We start from the raw sequence: 17962 nt of genomic DNA, 5'->3' as shown, positions 1-17962 counted from the left end.
GACGCAATTGATTATGTACGTTTGTTAAACATAAAAAAAACTGTAAATTACCACAAAACGACGATAGGAAGGAATTCAAAGAAATGCCCTACGTGTTCAAAATCATTGTTTTAATATAGTCTGTATGTATAACTAACAATTGACCTTGTGGAAGAGCGTATAAATTTAAAACATGATTTACTCGCCAATTTGGTATTGGATATATAGCTCTCTGATTGTGATATATTTATATATAGCGCCCCCTGTTATTCAATTAGTAAAAAATGAAACGGTTCAATAATTTTCAGCACAACAAAAAATTGGAGATTTCATTTGATTGTTATTCGCATTGTGAATATTCAACAAAAGTAAAGTATTAAACTATTTTTATTAATTTAGTATAAGTTTCCACATTAAGCCTAGTATTAAAGTAGCAGATCAAGCTATTTTCGAAACAGCATACATTTAATTGATAAGCTCAGTCAGTCAGAGTCTTGTTAGAGAGTATCACAAGGGACTTGAGAAAACTTCAGGAAGTTGTTACTATACTAGCACAGCAGATAGTGCGATTTGTTGAAGACTAGCTTCTGCTGAAATCATGCAACGTGTCTGGAAAGTTTCTTTGTCAAGGTTCTGTTTTAGTGTTAGCCTAAGTATATAGGTGTTTTTGTTCTATTGTTGTGCAGAAAAAGCACTGTGGGCTTAGATGACGCAACATTTGAGAGAAATAAATGCAATTTGATTTATATATTTTTAATTAATTGTAACTATTGTGATAATTTTATATTATTTTTTTCAGTTATTTTTTAGCTGATTAACAGATTCTCCAAAAAGAAGATGATGCAAAAAACCTTGTTATCTTGTCTTTTTGTTCTATCATGGTTTGAGCATCTGCCCTCGTCTTTTGCTAAGAAGACCATATTCGCAACGCTTGGGGAACCATGGCCAATGCCGCTGCAACTCAGTCTGTCAAGCATCACGTTCAACTTGTCTCCTGAAACATTCGGGTACCTAAAGCTCTGTCTACACTATAACTAGTTTGACAAAAAAGTGTGATGTGCCCAAATATGGTAGTGATTAGATATGACATCATCATGTCCATATATGAGCACATCACATTTTTTTGTCACATAAAGTTTAATAGTGTAGACAGAGATTTAAACAACATAGCATTTGGCAGAATACGAATTGAATTGAATTTTTTTAAATTTTTTCAGCAGTATACTAAAAAGTACAGTAAGTACTATAAGTACAATGTACTGTACTATATTTGTTTACGGAATTAAATAAACAAAAACGAACTACAATTATTAAGATCCAAATGTTATTTTAAGTATGATGATAATTTTTAGTCATTTTATTTTTCATTACAGCTTTAACCACGATCGTAATAACTGCGACATACTACAAGAGGCTTTTCAGCGCTACTATAACATCATTTTTTACGGAACTATTGAAACGCCCTCACAAGAAGTTCTTCAAAACTATCAATTGAGAGGAGAAGGGGATAAACAACAAATTAATACGCTGATGGTAACCATGACGAATTGCCCTGATTATCCAAGTAATACTTCTAATGAAGAATGTAAGAAAACTTAATGTGAAATACTTTTTTAATTGATTCATGTCAAGGGTCAGATTTATCAAACAAACTTAGCAAAAATATCATCTAAACTTTGATTTTGTCAGTTTTCAAAATACTTTTCTTGAATCTTGACAAAGTCCGATATAAAAAAAGAACTAGTTTGATAAATGAAATCTAAAGCTCTGAATAAAATAAAATCTAAAGTTCTGTCTTCACTATCAAACTTTATGTGACAAAAAATGGATGATTTCATACAACTACCAACCATATTTAAGCATATCACTACCATGTTTGGGCACATCACACTTTTTTGTCAAACTAGTTTGATAGTGTAGACAGAGCTTTAGAGTTGAGGTTTAGCTTGGTGGTAAATTGCTTGTGTACCAATCCTAGAATACTGGGTTCAAATCCTGTCAGATGTCTCCACTCCCAAAGACTTTACAGTGATAAGGCTTTGTTTATGTAGAGCATCTTGTATATAAATCCAAATGCAAATTACTGAAAAAATGACAATGCTGTGGGTATCAGTGGCTGGATCTCAATGGAGATACAAAGTAAAAAGTAAAAACAGTCAGAAAAGTTAGCAGAGCATCTTGTATATATATATTGTGTATATGTTTGTCTAAAGAAAATGTTGAAAAGGATAGATGAATGGAATCAGTTTATATCCTTGGAAATATTCCTAAATTGAGATTTCTTTTTTTAAAGCAAATATATTGATTAATGATTCCTTTTTTACATTCAAATAATATATTAATAATTCAACTAATAATATTAATATAAATTTGTTTTCAGATATGTTAACAGTACAGGAAGAAACTTCACATCTGGAAGCAGAATCTATATGGGGAGTTTTACGAGGTATATTCTATGTTTTCATTAAACTTACAATTAACATTATATTTGTGATATTTTAATCCAAAATCACGCCCAACAATGGGAAACTTGCCAGATGAAGACATTAAATTAAACAGTAAATATTTGTTGTAAATACATAAAAAAAACTACTGTATAATTATTTGTTTGCAATATAATTCACAAATTTTACAATGACTAAAGACAAAAATTAATTTATGTGTACTTAAAATTTATATATTCTGATTTAGTAATATGTTATATGAAATATTCATATTTTATTGAATTAAACCATTTGTTTATATGTGAATTAGCAACAGCTTTTAACTATGATTTTAGATTATTGTGTGCAAAACCTGATTTAACTTAATGAATGTTACTGTCAATGTCAATTTATAAATTTTTATTTCTTTGAATGATTTTAGGTCTAGAAACGTTTAGTCAATTGATTTACACAGGAGAAGATGAAAGAGTAAGTATGACGTTGTAATATGTATCAATATCTAAAAGAAAAGAAAAATAAATATATTAATAAAATATTTATTATATAATATATTAATCCAAAGGCAAATAATAATGACAATGCTGTGGGTATCAGTGGCTGGATCTCAATGGAGATACAAAATAAAATAAGCACTGAAAAAATGACAATGCTGTGGGTATCAGTGGCTGAATCTCAATGGAGATACAAAATAAAATAAACAAAAAGCTAAAAGTAAAACAGCCAGAAAAATTAGCAGAGCTTTCGGGCAACACTAGCCCTTCATCAATAATATATTAATATATAAATTATAATATGGAATGAATCTTAATACAGGTATAATTAAGTAATTTTGACAGTAATTTTGACAGAATGGTTAGATCAGACAGTTTAGCTTGGTGCCAGGTTATGGTGATTGTTTGTTTTTAATTAGTTTTTATAATTTTTTCTTCGCAGCAAACTATCAATAAAACTAATATAGTTGACAGACCACGGTTTCCTTACCGTGGCTTGTTGCTTGACACGTCGAGACACTTCATTGAAGTATCAACATTACTAAAGAACCTTGTAAGTAGAGAATTATTTATTTGAATATTGCAGTTTTTAAACAAAGAAAAAAACAAAATCTAGTCACATCTTGAAGATGGACATTTGTATTGTATGAATCCTTTATCAACAGACAATGACTTATATTGCCTGTAGATCAGGGGCTCTCAACAAGCAGTCTGCAGGAAAAACCAGTGAGTACATATTATATGGGCCACAAATGTAAAAAGTTTCCTTAAAACTTATGAGCTTCTGTGCCAAAGGCCTTCATTCATGTTTCCATCTTCCAAATCCTTCTCTATGCATGCGTATAAGCTGATCCTTGTGATCCATGCAAACAAATTTGCCTATTGGAAGATCGGCTTAAGACCCCTTGACCCCACCCGCTCTAACTGAATTATTACTATTGGGCCAACACAATAAAACTTTGAGAACGCCTTTTTCTCATTGAAATACTAAAATACAAGAATACCATGTATAGATTCATATTCATTACTTACTTACTAACCACTAAATACTACAACAAATTTTACTTGGTTTAACCATCACAGATTGTTTGATTCTTTATTCAGGATGCTATGGCATATAGCAAGTTAAATGTGTTACATTTCCACCTTGTAGACAACCCTTCTTTTCCATATCAAAGCCATACGTTTCCTGAACTCAGCTCACAGGTAAGTTAAATACAGTGCAAATACCCCATTTGTGCGGGATCAAACTGATATGGTTTTGTTTATTACAGTACAGTACATACAGTAATTTATGTTATGTTATGTTATTTATTTATTTATTATTCAAAACATTTTTTGTTTTGTTTTTGACGTTTATGTTCTTTTAAGTTCTGTTATTTATTTGTTAATTTCATAGCTTAAGTTAGTTAAGATAAAAGGTACCAAGCTTGATTAGCTTCAGCTATATCTTGGCTACCTTTTGTATTGACATTTTTGTTTGATACAATAAAGAACAATAAAGAAGATCAGTATAGCCATGGCAACACTAGCACACACTATCTAGTAGAGAAAAAACAAGTTATATAATTCTATTTACTATTATTTTATTTAGATGTAATTTTAGGCCAGAGTTGAGTTTACTTCATACAATAGGGTTAGTAACAAAATTAAGCTATACTAAAAAGAACTTATCAGAAGCTGAAGGCTAGATACCGTAGGAACTGAAATGAAATCTCAGCCTGTTTAAATCAGGTATGCCAGTTGGAAGCCTTGCTCCACCTGTTCAATCATGCACTATAACTACAGTAAGCTTTTTGTGATCAGTGTGTTAATTGTATTCAAATTGTACAATTGTTATTTTATTTTATTTTTAGGGAGCATATTCACAAAACCATGTGTATTCTCAGGACGACATCGACCGTATTGTAGAGTACGCCAGAATGCGTGGCATACGGGTCATCCCGGAATTCGACACCCCCGGCCACACTCAATCGTGGATTGCCATAAAAGACCTACTGACTCCATGCTACGCAGACGATAAGCCAAACGGCTTATTTGGCCCAGTTGATCCGAGCGTTGAATCGAATTATGCGTTCTTAAATAAGCTTTATATAGAGATTAAGAGTAAGTTCCCAGATGGTCATATTCATCTAGGAGGTGATGAAGTTAAGCATGACTGCTGGTAAGTTTCACCTTTCACCTTTCACCTACAACCTGTACAAATATTCTTTTACTGCAACATTATGACATTGTAATGTTTTTTCATTTGTTAATGGTGGTCTCTGCTTAAAGTCTATTTCTACACTTATTTTGACCATCATCCACATTTATATATACAGTACTTACTGATTTATAAGGAAATATATGTCTTATTTTTGGAAAATCAATAAACAACAACAATACATTTTTACATATGTAAACAAATCATTGTAGTTATTATCTAGCGACAATAACTTGTAGAGGAGAATTTAACTTTCTACGTATGCACTCCATATTGTACTTTTGCATGTTCACATGATTACTATGCAGTGACATTCATTTTTTATGAGAACACTGATGCAATTATTTCTTACCAAATTATATTAACACATGTTTCGTAGGCTGTTAAAATATTCCTATACCTGCTGCTTTGCTGCTATTTGTTGTTTTTTATTTGGTTTATACTGTATTTGTTATTTATGAAAGTTAATTTTTTTACTCAAATTACAGGGAAAGCAATCCTAATATAGTGTCCTTTATGGAATCTCAGGGATATGGCAATAATTTTACCAAACTTGAAGGATACTATGCTGAAAGGATGACAAGCATTGCCAGTAAGATAGGCCTAGGCTTCCTGGTGTGGCAGGAAGTCGTTGACAGTGGTGCTAAGGTACAGTATGCCAGCTGAAAGCTTGACTTCATGGACAAACACAATGATAATAACAATAGTTCATTCTTAGCGCATATAAGCAAGCTCTCAATGCGCTGCACATTATTATCCTGTAATTTTCTGGATCAAATACGTATGGAAACATACTCCCATGATAATGCAGCTATAAGTAATTAGCGCAAAGTTGTGTCTTGATCTAACTAGTACCCATTTTATACACTTGGGTGGAGAGAGGCAAATGTAAGTTTCTCAGTCTAAAAGAACTCTTCTGCAAATCTTTTTTTTAGGTTCCAAAAGAGACTATTGCAATTGTTTGGAAAGACGCTGATGGTGGGTATGTAGATGAGTTAGCAAAGGTCACAGCCAAAGGTTATAGGACAATTCTGTCATCGCCATGGTACCTGAATCGTGTGAAAGACCCTCATACTGATCCGTGGAAGAAGTATTATAAAGTAGATCCTCAAAATTTCTCAGGTATATGATCAAACAACATTTGTACAATGATGTTTCCGATGTTTCTTCAACAATAATCATCAAAATATAATCCATAGCAGAGAAGAGTGAATTTAGAGTGAAAAAGAGAGAACTTCACTCTTCCGTGATCCATAGTGTGTTTGAATTCATTAGTATGCCTTTTTATTTTCCATTTCATTTCTTATAACAATACTTGTTTTCTTATAATTTGTATTTCTTTTATAATATAATGCAATTTTTTTTAAAGGTACAAAGAATCAAAAGAATTTAGTCATAGGTGGAGAGGCCTGCATGTGGGGAGAATATGTGGATAACACAAATGTTATACCTAGAACTTGGTAAGAGGTTTCATAAATTGTACACATGGTTAAATCATGGAGCTATCTAATTTATAGCTCCATGGTTAAAGCTTTGTGCAGTTACCTTAGCTGCATCACTTTTTTGTTAATTCTGTTCTTTACAACATTGGAACTGTGATCATTTTTCTAGGCCTATGGCAAGTGTGATTGGTGAGAGGCTTTGGAGTGCAAAAAACGTAAGGGATCCTAATGCTGCAGCTTCAAGGCTAGCTGAACATCAATGTAGGCTTATAAGGTACAATAAGACATCCATTATTATATGTTTGATACTTGATACTTATATTATTAGAAACGTTTGTATAGTTATTTGGTTCATTTGTCATGGAGAAATATATTTTTATAGCATTGTGTTCTATGGTTCCAAATTGGCACCCATTGAACACAATGCTGTAGAATATAAAGACACGTATTTATTAAACATAATTTATATACTCATTTCAGGATAACCTTTATTTTATTTCAAATGAGCTTGTTAATTTTAAACTAAAGGTAACTTTTTTTGTTTCAGACGTGGTCTTCAAGCGCAAAGTATCACTGGTCCAGGGTTCTGTCCACAAGAATGGCATAATGAATAGGTTGTTTGTTCAGGATTGGTTAACAAGGCTGATTTTTACTGGGTTAGGACCAAATAAAAGCTGGTTTTATATACATTCTAAAGCTCGGTCAAACTTTATGTGACAAAAAAATGTGATGTGCCCATATATGGACATGATGATGTCATATCACAACCATATTTGGGCACATCACACTTTTTTTGTCAAACTAGTTTGATAGTGTGGACAGAGATTTTACACTTTTACTGCCAAACATGGAGATTCTCATCTTCATAATTGTATTTAATACAATAGTTTTTAATAATCAAAATGTACAAAATTATGTAACCTTATTCTAACATAAGCCCATGTTTAAATGGGTGGGCTTATATTCGAATCAGTATTTTTACAGTATTTCTTGCAATTTAACATTTACTCTTTTATATTAAATTTAATCTGTCTTGTTTATAATTCAAAATAATTTTGGTTGCTAACTGTACTTTCACACCTAACTTTTAAAAACATTACCTGGTGATGGTGAGTGACTGTGAAGACTTATGCCCAGCGATCTTGAATGGTCACTGGTCCCCTTAATACCTTTTTTAAACAAACGATTTATAATCTGTAGGTTTCAAAAAAAGTTTGATGTGAAAGTACAGTAGCCCCCAATTTATGTGCCTCTGAGAGACTAAAGTACAATCATGTTTACAAAAAAAAATTTAAGTAGAAATAAAAATTATTTTAATAATTTGATTACACCTACAGTACATTTTTTATTTGGAATGTGTATGAAGTGAGCAGTATCAAGTGTTTTTTGTTGACATGAGGGGGCAACCAAATCTCAGAAATTGACCCTCAGATCAACAAAAAACTCTCTTGATTCTCTATTTCTTTTTTTAAAAGTTGGATTTCTTTTCTTAAAAGTTGTTCTTAAAACTTGGATTTCTTTCTTAAAACTTTGAATTTCTTTCTTAAAACTTAGTGGCGAAACATGTACAGTAGTTACCAGAACGATCAAACATCTGGACTGTACTGTTGATGCAAAACATTGTTGTAATCTTTTTTTACTGCTGATTCTAGAAATTATTTACCACAAACTGAATTCTAGATAATTCTATTTACTCTATTTGTTCGCCTTTGCCTCTAGTATTTTGTCCATATTATGAAACAACAAATGACCAAATAAAATCTGCATCTGTACTATCCTGATAATGGTTGATTTATGGATGACTCTACTATGGACAATACCCAGGACCTGTTACAGGCTCAGCTTGTATTCCTCTCCTACAAAAACAACAAAAATAAAATTACCATTTCCCTCAGAAAAAAGAGGTTGAAGAATATAAAGTCAAAAATGAGAAATTATCTTCATATGCTATAAAATAAATTACATAAAAAACAATGGAAAATAAGTTAGTTTCACACTGTCATTATAAACCATAGTATAAACAGGCTTTAAACTTTCCTACCTAAGCATTCTACATCTGTGCTCAGCCAGTCTACTTTCTGCTGCAGGTACATCATTGACACTTTTTGAGCTCCACAATCTTTCTCCAACAGCACTTGCTCTAGGCCTATAAAAAAGCATAAACATACATACTGGTTAATTATTGATACATACAGTAGTATGTTCCTAGGATTAGATGAATGTTTTGCAGTCCAAAGTTTTAAAGAGTTCCACCGAAGAACAAAATATCCTACACATATCCTATAACTTACCAGAACCGTTGAATAAGGTTGACAGAGTCTACATATTCGCCCCACATGCAAGCTTCTCCACCTATTACAAGAGCTTTCTGTTCGGCAGTCCCTGATAAAACAATTTAAATATACAACTTTTATTATAAATATATGTTTATGAAAACAAAAAACAGGAAACAAGACATAAAAAAACATAATGAGTGGAAATGAATGGAATGGCAAAACAAAAATTAACCTAAAAATTAATATTAGATTATATATGCTGAGATGGCGATTTGTAATAGATCTTGAATTTTACCTGTAAAATCCTGTGGTTCAATTATATAATAAGTCTTCCAGTCTTGGTTATATGGGTTAGACACATAATTCAAATACCAAGGGGATGACAGAATTGTTCTGTACCCTTGTTTTGTGACCTTTGACATCTCTTGAACATAGCCGCCTTTCCAGACTTCTACAACTGTATCATTTCTGACCTACAATATAAAGCGATCCATTATAAATTTGATAGTGTAAACAGAGTTTAAGATATGTAATATTGTAGTATAGAGGAGTAAAGTACTATATATTGATTCCTTACTTTGACCCCATTGTCTATGACCTCCTGCCAAATGATATAGTCAGCCTTCAGGTCACTCATGATATCCAATAACCTCTGCAGGTAATACTCTTCCAGTTTGGCATAGTCATCACCAAACTTTTGTTCTTTCATGAATGTAGTGATGTCTGGGTTACTCTTCCTGTTTAAACACAATGATATATCAGTATGATGTGCCCATATATGGGCATATCACTATCATATTTGAGCACATCACAATCTCAAATTAGTTTGATCTAAGTGTAGACAGAGCTTTAGGTAAAACAAACTTCTCATCAAATTGTCACCATATCAACAATGTATTAAATGCAGAATTCATCTCTAATCAAATGACACTTCCCAGTATTTTTATACATCTTGTATTTTTTTTTATGTATTATCTATTATTGAGAAATAAAAAAAAACATAAAGAATACAATACCAGCAATCAAAACTGACTTCATCTCCACCCATGTGTATGTAATGATCTGGGTATTTCGCAACAACTTCACTGAAAAAATCTTTCAAGAAATTGTAAGTAGAATTTAGGATTGGATTGATTGGACCAAATGAGCCGGTTGCTTTACCGTCCTTGTAGCACGGAGTCAGAAGGTCGTTGATTGACCCCCATGACTGGGAATGTCCAGGAGTGTCATACTCCGGTACTACGCGAATTCCTCGTTCTCTCGCATAGCTGATCACTAAGGATACCTGATCTTGCGTGTATGTATGTCGTTGATTAAATGCACCCTAGATTAGAAATTAAATATTGAGATCATTTATCACATACAATAATTGCAAGACAGCCAGCATCAGCCTAATGAGTTTTGAATAAACAACACTCACATTCTAATTAATATTAGTAGTTAATTCATGTTAATTGCAGGGCTCCAATTGAAGCAGTACATCTTTCAGAAGAGTAGAGGATTACCCCGGTGTACTGGTCCATTTAGCCCCTGTCGTTGTGGAAAGACGAACAGGCGCCGTTTTGTGACAGCACTCGACATGAAAGGACCCTTAGGGGAGAAGAAAGTTGTGGTATGTGTCGTCCACAGCTGTGCACAATTCAGCCCAGTAGGCTACAAGTCGCAGGTTATTCCTCCATTTACATTCCATTTACTTACCTGATTGCTAAGTTGTGGATACTTTGAACTCTCATAAGGAAATGACTGATCATCTACAATATGCCAATGAAAAACATTGAATTTGTTGTACACCATAGCATCCTGAAAAACACCCCAAAAATTATATCTTAATCATTTGATCGAAATGATTTTGTACAAATCACAATGGATATTAAGACAATTACTGTAAGGCTACAATATTGTTTGTTTGATTTAATAGTTAGTTGTAATTTAAGATGATGATGATGTATGATGGTGATGATGATGATGTATGATGGTGATGATGATGATGTATGATATATGATGATGGTGATGATGTATAATGGTGATGATGTATGATGGTGATGATGATGATGTATGATGGTGATAATGATGATGTATGATATATGATGATGATGATGATGATGATGATGATGATGATGATGATGATGATGGTGATGATGATGATGTATGATGATGATGATGTATGATGGTGATGGTGATGATGATGATGTATGATATATGATGATGATGATGATGTATGATATATGATGATGATGTATGATGGTGATGATGATGATGTATGATGGTGATGATGATATATGATGATGATGATGGTGATGATGTATGATGGTGATGATGATGATGTATGATGGTGATGATGATGATGATACAACTTGCTTACCAAATTATCAAGTAACGTTGGCACATCAATGAAGTGTCTTGATGTGTCTACTAGAATGCCACGATGAAGAAATCTTGGAAAGTCTGTTATGGTGGTAGCATTCACAGCTAACTGAAATCAAATCAACAGAATATTAATCATCACAGATCCCTGGGAGTATACCAAGGGTCCCTGTGAATATACCCAGGGTCCCTGGGAGTATACCCAGTCATTCATTATTCCATTCTTTCAATTCAGACATATATAAAACAAACTTTGGAAAGTAATGTAAAGCATACCCCTCCATCTGAAGATTCATAGACAAGCTGACTGAATGTCTCCAATCCTGTAAAGATGATATTCATTGAAATTAACTGATATATATGTATAATTCCATACTTGAGTATAACCCTACACTATATAGTAGATATTACATTATCATATTACATTTACTACCTCTGAGAACACCCCATATAGTGGCTGCTTTGATTCTAGCACCATCGCTGGCAACTGATAAAGTATCTGAAATTTTAAAAAATATTATAAAGTTATTATTTACAGTACAGGTTAGTTTATTTTTATCCCATTAGGACATTTTGGCCACTCTTATTACAAAGTAATTCAACTGGTAGAGTTGTAAGCACTTCTCTTTCTAAAGCCTTGTCTACACTATCAAACTTTATGTGACAAAAAATGTGATGTGCCCATATATGGACATGATGATGTCATATCACTACCATATTTAAGTGTATCACTACCATATTTGGGCACATCACATTCTTTTGTCAAACTAGTTTGATAGTGTAGACAGAGCTTAAAGGATGCACTGGGGGTTCTTTTAAGTACACACAAGCCAGATGCAGCGCCCCTGTCTGAACTGTTAGGAAAATCGAATCGACATATAGACAATTAAAACCAGAATAAATGATGCGTACAATTTTCATTTGATTCCAGCGTTGGATAGTCAGGACAGTTGTCCATTGTTACAACCATGCTTGAAATGCTTGGTTCATTGACCTTTGGTAGCCTAAATATCAAGTTGTCTGCATTTGATGAGACCTGTTGTGTTCCGTAGAATATCAGGTTGTAATAGCGTGTAAACGCCATTTGAAGCAAATCGCAAGTTTTACTGTCGTAGTTGAACCTGAATATGAAATTATTTTGTAAGTATAAATAAGTATACATTTTTGAACAATTTGAGTAATGTTATAGCAGAGGGAGTTTGTTTATATTTGCATCTGTATTTTATACAAAATACTATGTAAAAAAAAACAGATTATTTTTTATATAATTTTAAATAAAAATGGGTTAATAATTATGACAATGTCAGATACTGAGAAAGCATTGAACAGAAGATTACTTTAGATTACCAAATTTATAGTCAAATTACAAATATTAATTATATTCTAATTAATTTCTAGTAATAATATTTATTAAAAATTCTTATTAATATTAATATTTTTCAAATCACATAGAAATAAAACGGCATAATATTTAATAAATATTAATTTGAGTCTTTTACCTGTGATTAGTTTAAATAGACTTACTTACTTAAAAACCTTGTTTAGAAATAGCATAGTACTTGTGGTTTTAATTTGCTGCGGCAGGGGCCAGGGTGAGCCGGTGGTTGGATTTACGGTTTCTCCTAGATCTGCTGCTGCTCCTCCTCCTGCAGCAGGTAGGCCTAGACCTAATTCTTCAGGTTTATAACGTAAATTATCCTGACTTTGACGAATAATATCTTCTACATTTCTAATGATGTTATTGAGATCGTTATGTGGTTTGCAAAAAACATTTTTGTGTAACAAAATACACAGAAAAAGTGCAGCTAGTTTAAGAAACATTTTACTTTGCGGAACGAAATTGCACGTTCTTTTGTTTACGTGAGGTTGATCATGTGATAGAACTAGATTCTGGGTCATGTGACACTAAAACTATAGCTCATTTACGATGTTAAAGGGTAGCTCCATCTTTCAATATTGTTGTTTATAAAATTATTGATAATAATCCCACTTATTTAACAGCGGTGAAGCAGAACGAGAAAAACATTTTTTTTCATTAAAGGGGGATTCTGGGTTTAAAATTGCTTTTAAATATCGTTTATTTATTAAATAAAAAATATTATAACAATATAGACATGTCAGAATAAAGAAGTAATAACGAGAAATTAAAAAAATTAAATTTCATATACATTTTAGGGTAAATTCATGGAAAGTCTGTTTTTCAGCAGCTTAGGGAAGCTCATTAATATTCATAAGATATTCACAAAGTCACGTCATCAGTGGATTCCAAACTCGCGACGTCATGTACGTTGTGTTTGTGTTTAATTTACATCTCTCTCCCCCTGTCAAACGACGACCACCCGATCATTGTGAAATACATTTTTTTGTAGATTTTCTAAGCTAGGCCTAAAGTGTATTAATAACAGTAGTAGCATATATTTATTTGACATTTAATGAAATACAAAATTTAGTACAGATTACGTAGTCATAAATTATATACTATTTTTATACCTCGAATAGTACTGTACAGATCGTATTATCGCGTACTAGGCTAGGCCTAGCCTAAATCATTTTTTTTTCATGAGTGAGAGCCATTCTGACTAGGGATTCCATGCCACGATGGCTACGTTAAAACATTGGGGCCCATCATGGGCCTAGCTAGCCTACTACTAAACGATTGGCCCATAAATAACAAAACTCAGTGGATTCCAAACCCATCTTATCAACCAAACTCCTAAACAATCTAAACCTAAAACATTCTACAAAATCGGCTGTAAATATTGAGGCAAAACAAGGTCCGATCGCCGTCCGCACGTATGGTGTCCCGATCGTCTAAGTAGGCCTAGAATAAGCCCAGTTTACTCTCCAAAAAAGCGGATACTGCATCAAGCAAGTAGACCAGGTAGTAGGAAGGAGACCTAGCCGATCCGGCCCAGTTAAAATTGAGCTAGCTAGTGTAGTAGACCCTGCGAATTGATACTACCAGGCCTTTTACTATAGGCTACACTTGTTAAAATTAGCAAAATATTCCAACTCTCTCATTCGAGCTATATTATCGATACCATTCCGGTAGGTCGAGTCGACCTTCGATCAAATACTGTACATCGTTCATGTTGTGATTATAGACGGGGTATACTCGACCCGACCAGTTTGGTATTGTATACTGTATCTACTTATCACGTGACGATGCCAGGCATGAGAGAGAGCACGTGTATCATCGTCTCGCTCTCCTCGCTCGCTCAGCTACAGGAATGTATACGTTACGCTTCATTGATTTTGAAGACTTTCCCTAAGTCAGTGCGAAAATCGGCAAACGTAAAGTGCAAACATATCTAATTTTTCACTGTTTTGATGAATTTTCATAGAAAATTGACTTTATAAATGGGAAGACCGACTAAAATTACATCAGATAAGTATAATTTTACAAAAGTAATTGATATGGTTAATGATAACGAGTCGTCGGAAGATTGACCATTTCACGAATTTCCTATTCTGTAACACAGTGTCATATCGACTTGTAATCTGGCCTCATTTCACAGCCTTCGTTCTGCTTCACTGGGCGCTTATACAAATTGAAACTTTTACCGTTCAAGAGACAAACAAATATATTTTACATTTTTTACTATTCATTTTAAACCCGGAACCCCCCTTTAATGTATTGTAAGGCCAAGTGTCTGATGCAATTTACTTGGTGACTGGTAGTCTAAAACGTAGATCAGCAAAATTTAACTGTGTGCCGTGTTGACCGCGAATGACTAACAGTACCGTCCCAATACACCTGCACAAACTGATTTGCATAACAACAAACGGCATACCAAACTACGGTGAGACATTCTTTCCTAAACACGTAACGAAGATAATTAATTCCTTTTTTATATTAAAATTGAGGGCGCTAAACATAAAATTACGAGATCAAATACCATGTAGCGAAAGCCAAAAAAAAGTTTTAAAAAATGTGCTCTCCCTGCCTCCTCAGCACTAAGGCCCTGCCACAGCCTTGGGGTAGTTCCCACCACATCTTCACCAGATGCATTGCTAGTGCCTTCTCAAGATGTGTGGTGGAAAGGGGGACGTAAATTCTGTGAACCCCAAACACAGTTGGTCGCATACCTTTAACTCTATTCCACCGACCAGCGTGGGAATCGAAACACGACGCTCAATCGCCTGAGCTAACTGGTCATTTGGTTTTAACAAGGTTAATATGTTATTTATGACGTAATGATGAATTACGTAATACACGTATAAATAGACTATTATCAGCTATTCAGTCATGTACTACTTTGTGGCCTAACGGGTAATGCTCAGGTTTAAGTGCTCTCAGCATTGGGTTCGAACCTCTACGGATATTTTTTTTTTTTTTGGAATTGAAAATAAATATTGTTTTTCTTTGATTTTGAAAGTGAGATATTTTGAGGGTTGTAAATGTCAGGTCTAAACAAGTGGACCTTTTTTAAAATCAGAAACAAAGTTGCATGGCATTTTCCATTAAATAGACTGCAATAAAACCTTGAAAAGAAGCCCATGTGCTCCTTCATTTTTAGTACTCTTGGGTGGGCTTCTTTTCATATTGAGTTCTTTTCGAAATTTCCTTTGCAAACTAAAAGACTGGGTAGGTTCCCGCCCGGAACCTACATGATTTGAATAATCTTATAATGTAAAGATCAACAACATCAACATTCAACAGTGTGGCGTGTTGACCGTCTTCCCCACTACACCTGCACAAACTCATTTGCATAACAACGCACGGCATACCAAACTACGATGAGATATGAATTCTCTTCTAAACGTAACGAGAATTATATATTTTTTTCTGAAATTAAAATTCAGATGACTGTGGTGACGTTTTGTTTCATATTTAAAATACCAATTTGTTAATACATTTATAATAACATGAGAGTGCCATTTCCGACCATCTAGAGGTGTTATATTTTAAAAATCGCCTCAACTCAGCCCTGACCATGGAGTGTGGACTCTCTACAGTTGCGCCCCCACTTTCAACATCCTAATCCGTCCCTGGGAGTAGAGGGGGCGGGGGGACCATATGGGTTCGGAACCGACTCGGACCGGGCCTTTTAGAAGCCTCCGTATAATTAATTAGGACAACTTTGAGGGGATTTTATAAACAAAGTTACGTCACAGACAACATATGAAAGGAGACCATACGTCGACGATCCGCGATCAATGTAATAATTATAGGCCTCGAATTTACTTGTAATTTAGAATTTAGTTTTCCTCCAGAAATAGCCTTCTTAGCATCTTAGGTAATTGATACGAAAGAGTAAACACGGTTCTACTTTAGCTATTTACTTTGCAGCGTATAATGGCAATCGGCTGATAGATGCAGTAAACCTTAATTATGTCAATGATATAATTGTGTTGCGGCTAATAGTTCTCTAATTGTAATGCCGGTGTTTAAGGGCTATAAAATACCTACGTATTTATCTGTGTATTTCCGTCGACCGGGATGTAGATGTTTACACGACAAACTGGATTTCTAGTAGAATTAGTGAACCCATATATTGCATGCAACACACCCATCAAGGTAAACTCAATAACCATCCAGGCTCTGTACTTTCGGTATCATACATCTAATTATAGACGATTAACCCTACTATACCGATTATTACATTTAGGGAATAACTGTATCCAAAGATAACCCTTAAGTTACAGAACACGCCGGTTATGAAAGATTACGTATTTGTGGACGTCGATTCAATCGAATGATTGTCTACCCTCAAGCATATACCATTGTTAAAGGTATTGGTCCATACACGACCGCTTAAGATTCCTACTAGGATGCGGGGGGGGGGGGGGGGGGGGATGCAAAGCCCATGATGTACGAGCACCGCAAGTAATTTGACCAGTCGCGCGACGTGAACGATCATCCGAAATATCGCTTGCATGATTGTGATTGACCTACGCACTGCATTGCGCCTATGTTGTTGTGTTGCGTCCAATGAGAACCAATCTTTAGTGAATAGTCCTGACGCAATTGTTAGAGGAACAGAGCGCATACATACATGTATGAATTTGAACATTTTTTATCTGTTGAATTTTAACTTATGAATCCTCTTGTATTTTTATCTTTGAATGTCGTCTGTATTTGTTTGTTTTTAAGAGGGCCTCTTTAAGTCAGCGGTACTGCTGTAGTACAGCTGTTTATAGCTACCCTTGTAAAATAAAGTTGAATAAATAAATAAATATGGATGAGTGACTGGTGATGTACGTTATTGTTTTTTTTCGAAACATAATGATGTGGTGCAGCACAAAGAAACCCCAATGTGTGTATATCACATAAAAAGTATAGGCCTACACATCAATGACTCAATCAAATTCAAACACCAACGTTACTGGTTTCTATAATTATTTAATCTAAACGGAATATGTCAAAGAAACGTAATCCACATAAGAGACCCTGTCGACCTAATTTTACGACGTAACAAGTATGAAAAACTGTCTAAGCACCTGCATTATTTATTATGTATATTAGCTAATTTAAATAATTTGCATATCCTGCACGTACACATGCACCCTAATATTTTGTATACATTCAATTAATATACTTCATGCGTATTATATACACTTCGCTATACAATAATTATATACAAACATAGCATCGATCGAGTTAACAGGCTAATTTATAGTTGAATAATATTTATCAAATGATAAACTAATGACGTCATCAAATCACTAGCAAATTAATGTATAAGCGGTCAATGATATGATACTCTATGAAATAAGCTGTTTATTATTATTACTATATAATATTGTAAATACATATTTA

The 17962-nt window shown here is 33.8% G+C and overlaps 2 protein-coding genes across 4 annotated transcripts; one reads left to right on the top strand and one right to left on the bottom strand.

The window, feature by feature from the left end:
• Positions 1-253: 253 nt before the first annotated feature.
• Positions 254-7876, top strand: LOC144854311 (beta-hexosaminidase subunit beta-like). Of its 2 annotated transcripts, none has more exons than XM_078712253.1 (13): positions 254-347; positions 790-986; positions 1353-1564; positions 2360-2425; positions 2845-2891; positions 3357-3467; positions 4019-4120; positions 4771-5078; positions 5606-5765; positions 6053-6239; positions 6487-6577; positions 6729-6833; positions 7107-7876. In XM_078712253.1, the coding sequence occupies exons 1-13, from the start codon at positions 264-266 to the stop codon at positions 7171-7173; spliced, it is 1737 nt and encodes a 578-aa protein (XP_078568379.1). In that variant the 5' UTR covers positions 254-263; the 3' UTR covers positions 7174-7876. The 2 variants fall into 2 exon arrangements, with proteins under 2 accessions (XP_078568379.1, XP_078568380.1); XM_078712254.1 differs by having other exon boundaries at positions 277-347; positions 779-986.
• LOC144854308 (beta-hexosaminidase subunit beta-like) lies at positions 7856-13179 on the bottom strand. Of its 2 annotated transcripts, none has more exons than XM_078712250.1 (12): positions 12728-13179; positions 12112-12320; positions 11633-11698; positions 11476-11522; positions 11198-11308; positions 10534-10635; positions 9852-10159; positions 9413-9572; positions 9131-9308; positions 8851-8941; positions 8601-8705; positions 7856-8415 (listed from the first exon to the last, which is right to left on the bottom strand). In XM_078712250.1, exons 1-12 carry the CDS (start codon positions 13096-13098, stop codon positions 8367-8369), a joined length of 1797 nt encoding a protein of 598 aa, XP_078568376.1. In that variant the 5' UTR covers positions 13099-13179; the 3' UTR covers positions 7856-8366. The 2 variants fall into 2 exon arrangements, with proteins under 2 accessions (XP_078568376.1, XP_078568377.1); XM_078712251.1 differs by having other exon boundaries at positions 12724-12842.
• Positions 13180-17962: the final 4783 nt, after the last annotated feature.

Source organism: Antedon bifida, chromosome 10 (assembly GCF_963402885.1).
Source record: "Antedon bifida chromosome 10, ecAntBifi1.1, whole genome shotgun sequence".
Lineage (NCBI taxonomy): Eukaryota > Metazoa > Echinodermata > Crinoidea > Comatulida > Antedonidae > Antedon > Antedon bifida.
This window is presented reverse-complemented; position numbering and strand designations above follow the sequence as displayed.

Bases quoted from the DNA above. Each gene is read 5' to 3' on its own strand.
- LOC144854311 (XM_078712253.1), top strand. From the start codon at position 264: ATGAAACGGTTCAATAATTTTCAGCACAACAAAAAATTGGAGATTTCA. The intron at 348-789 runs GTAAAGTATTAA...GTTATTTTTTAG, and splicing joins ATTGTGAATATTCAACAAAA to CTGATTAACAGATTCTCCAA. The intron at 6,578-6,728 runs GTAAGAGGTTTC...TCATTTTTCTAG, and splicing joins AATGTTATACCTAGAACTTG to GCCTATGGCAAGTGTGATTG.
- LOC144854308 (XM_078712250.1), bottom strand. From the start codon at position 13,098: ATGACCCAGAATCTAGTTCTATCACATGATCAACCTCACGTAAACAAA. The intron at 11,699-12,111 runs GTACGCATCATT...TTAAAATTTCAG, and splicing joins GCTGGAATCAAATGAAAATT to ATACTTTATCAGTTGCCAGC. The intron at 8,706-8,850 runs GTAAGTTATAGG...GCTTTTTTATAG, and splicing joins AACCTTATTCAACGGTTCTG to GCCTAGAGCAAGTGCTGTTG.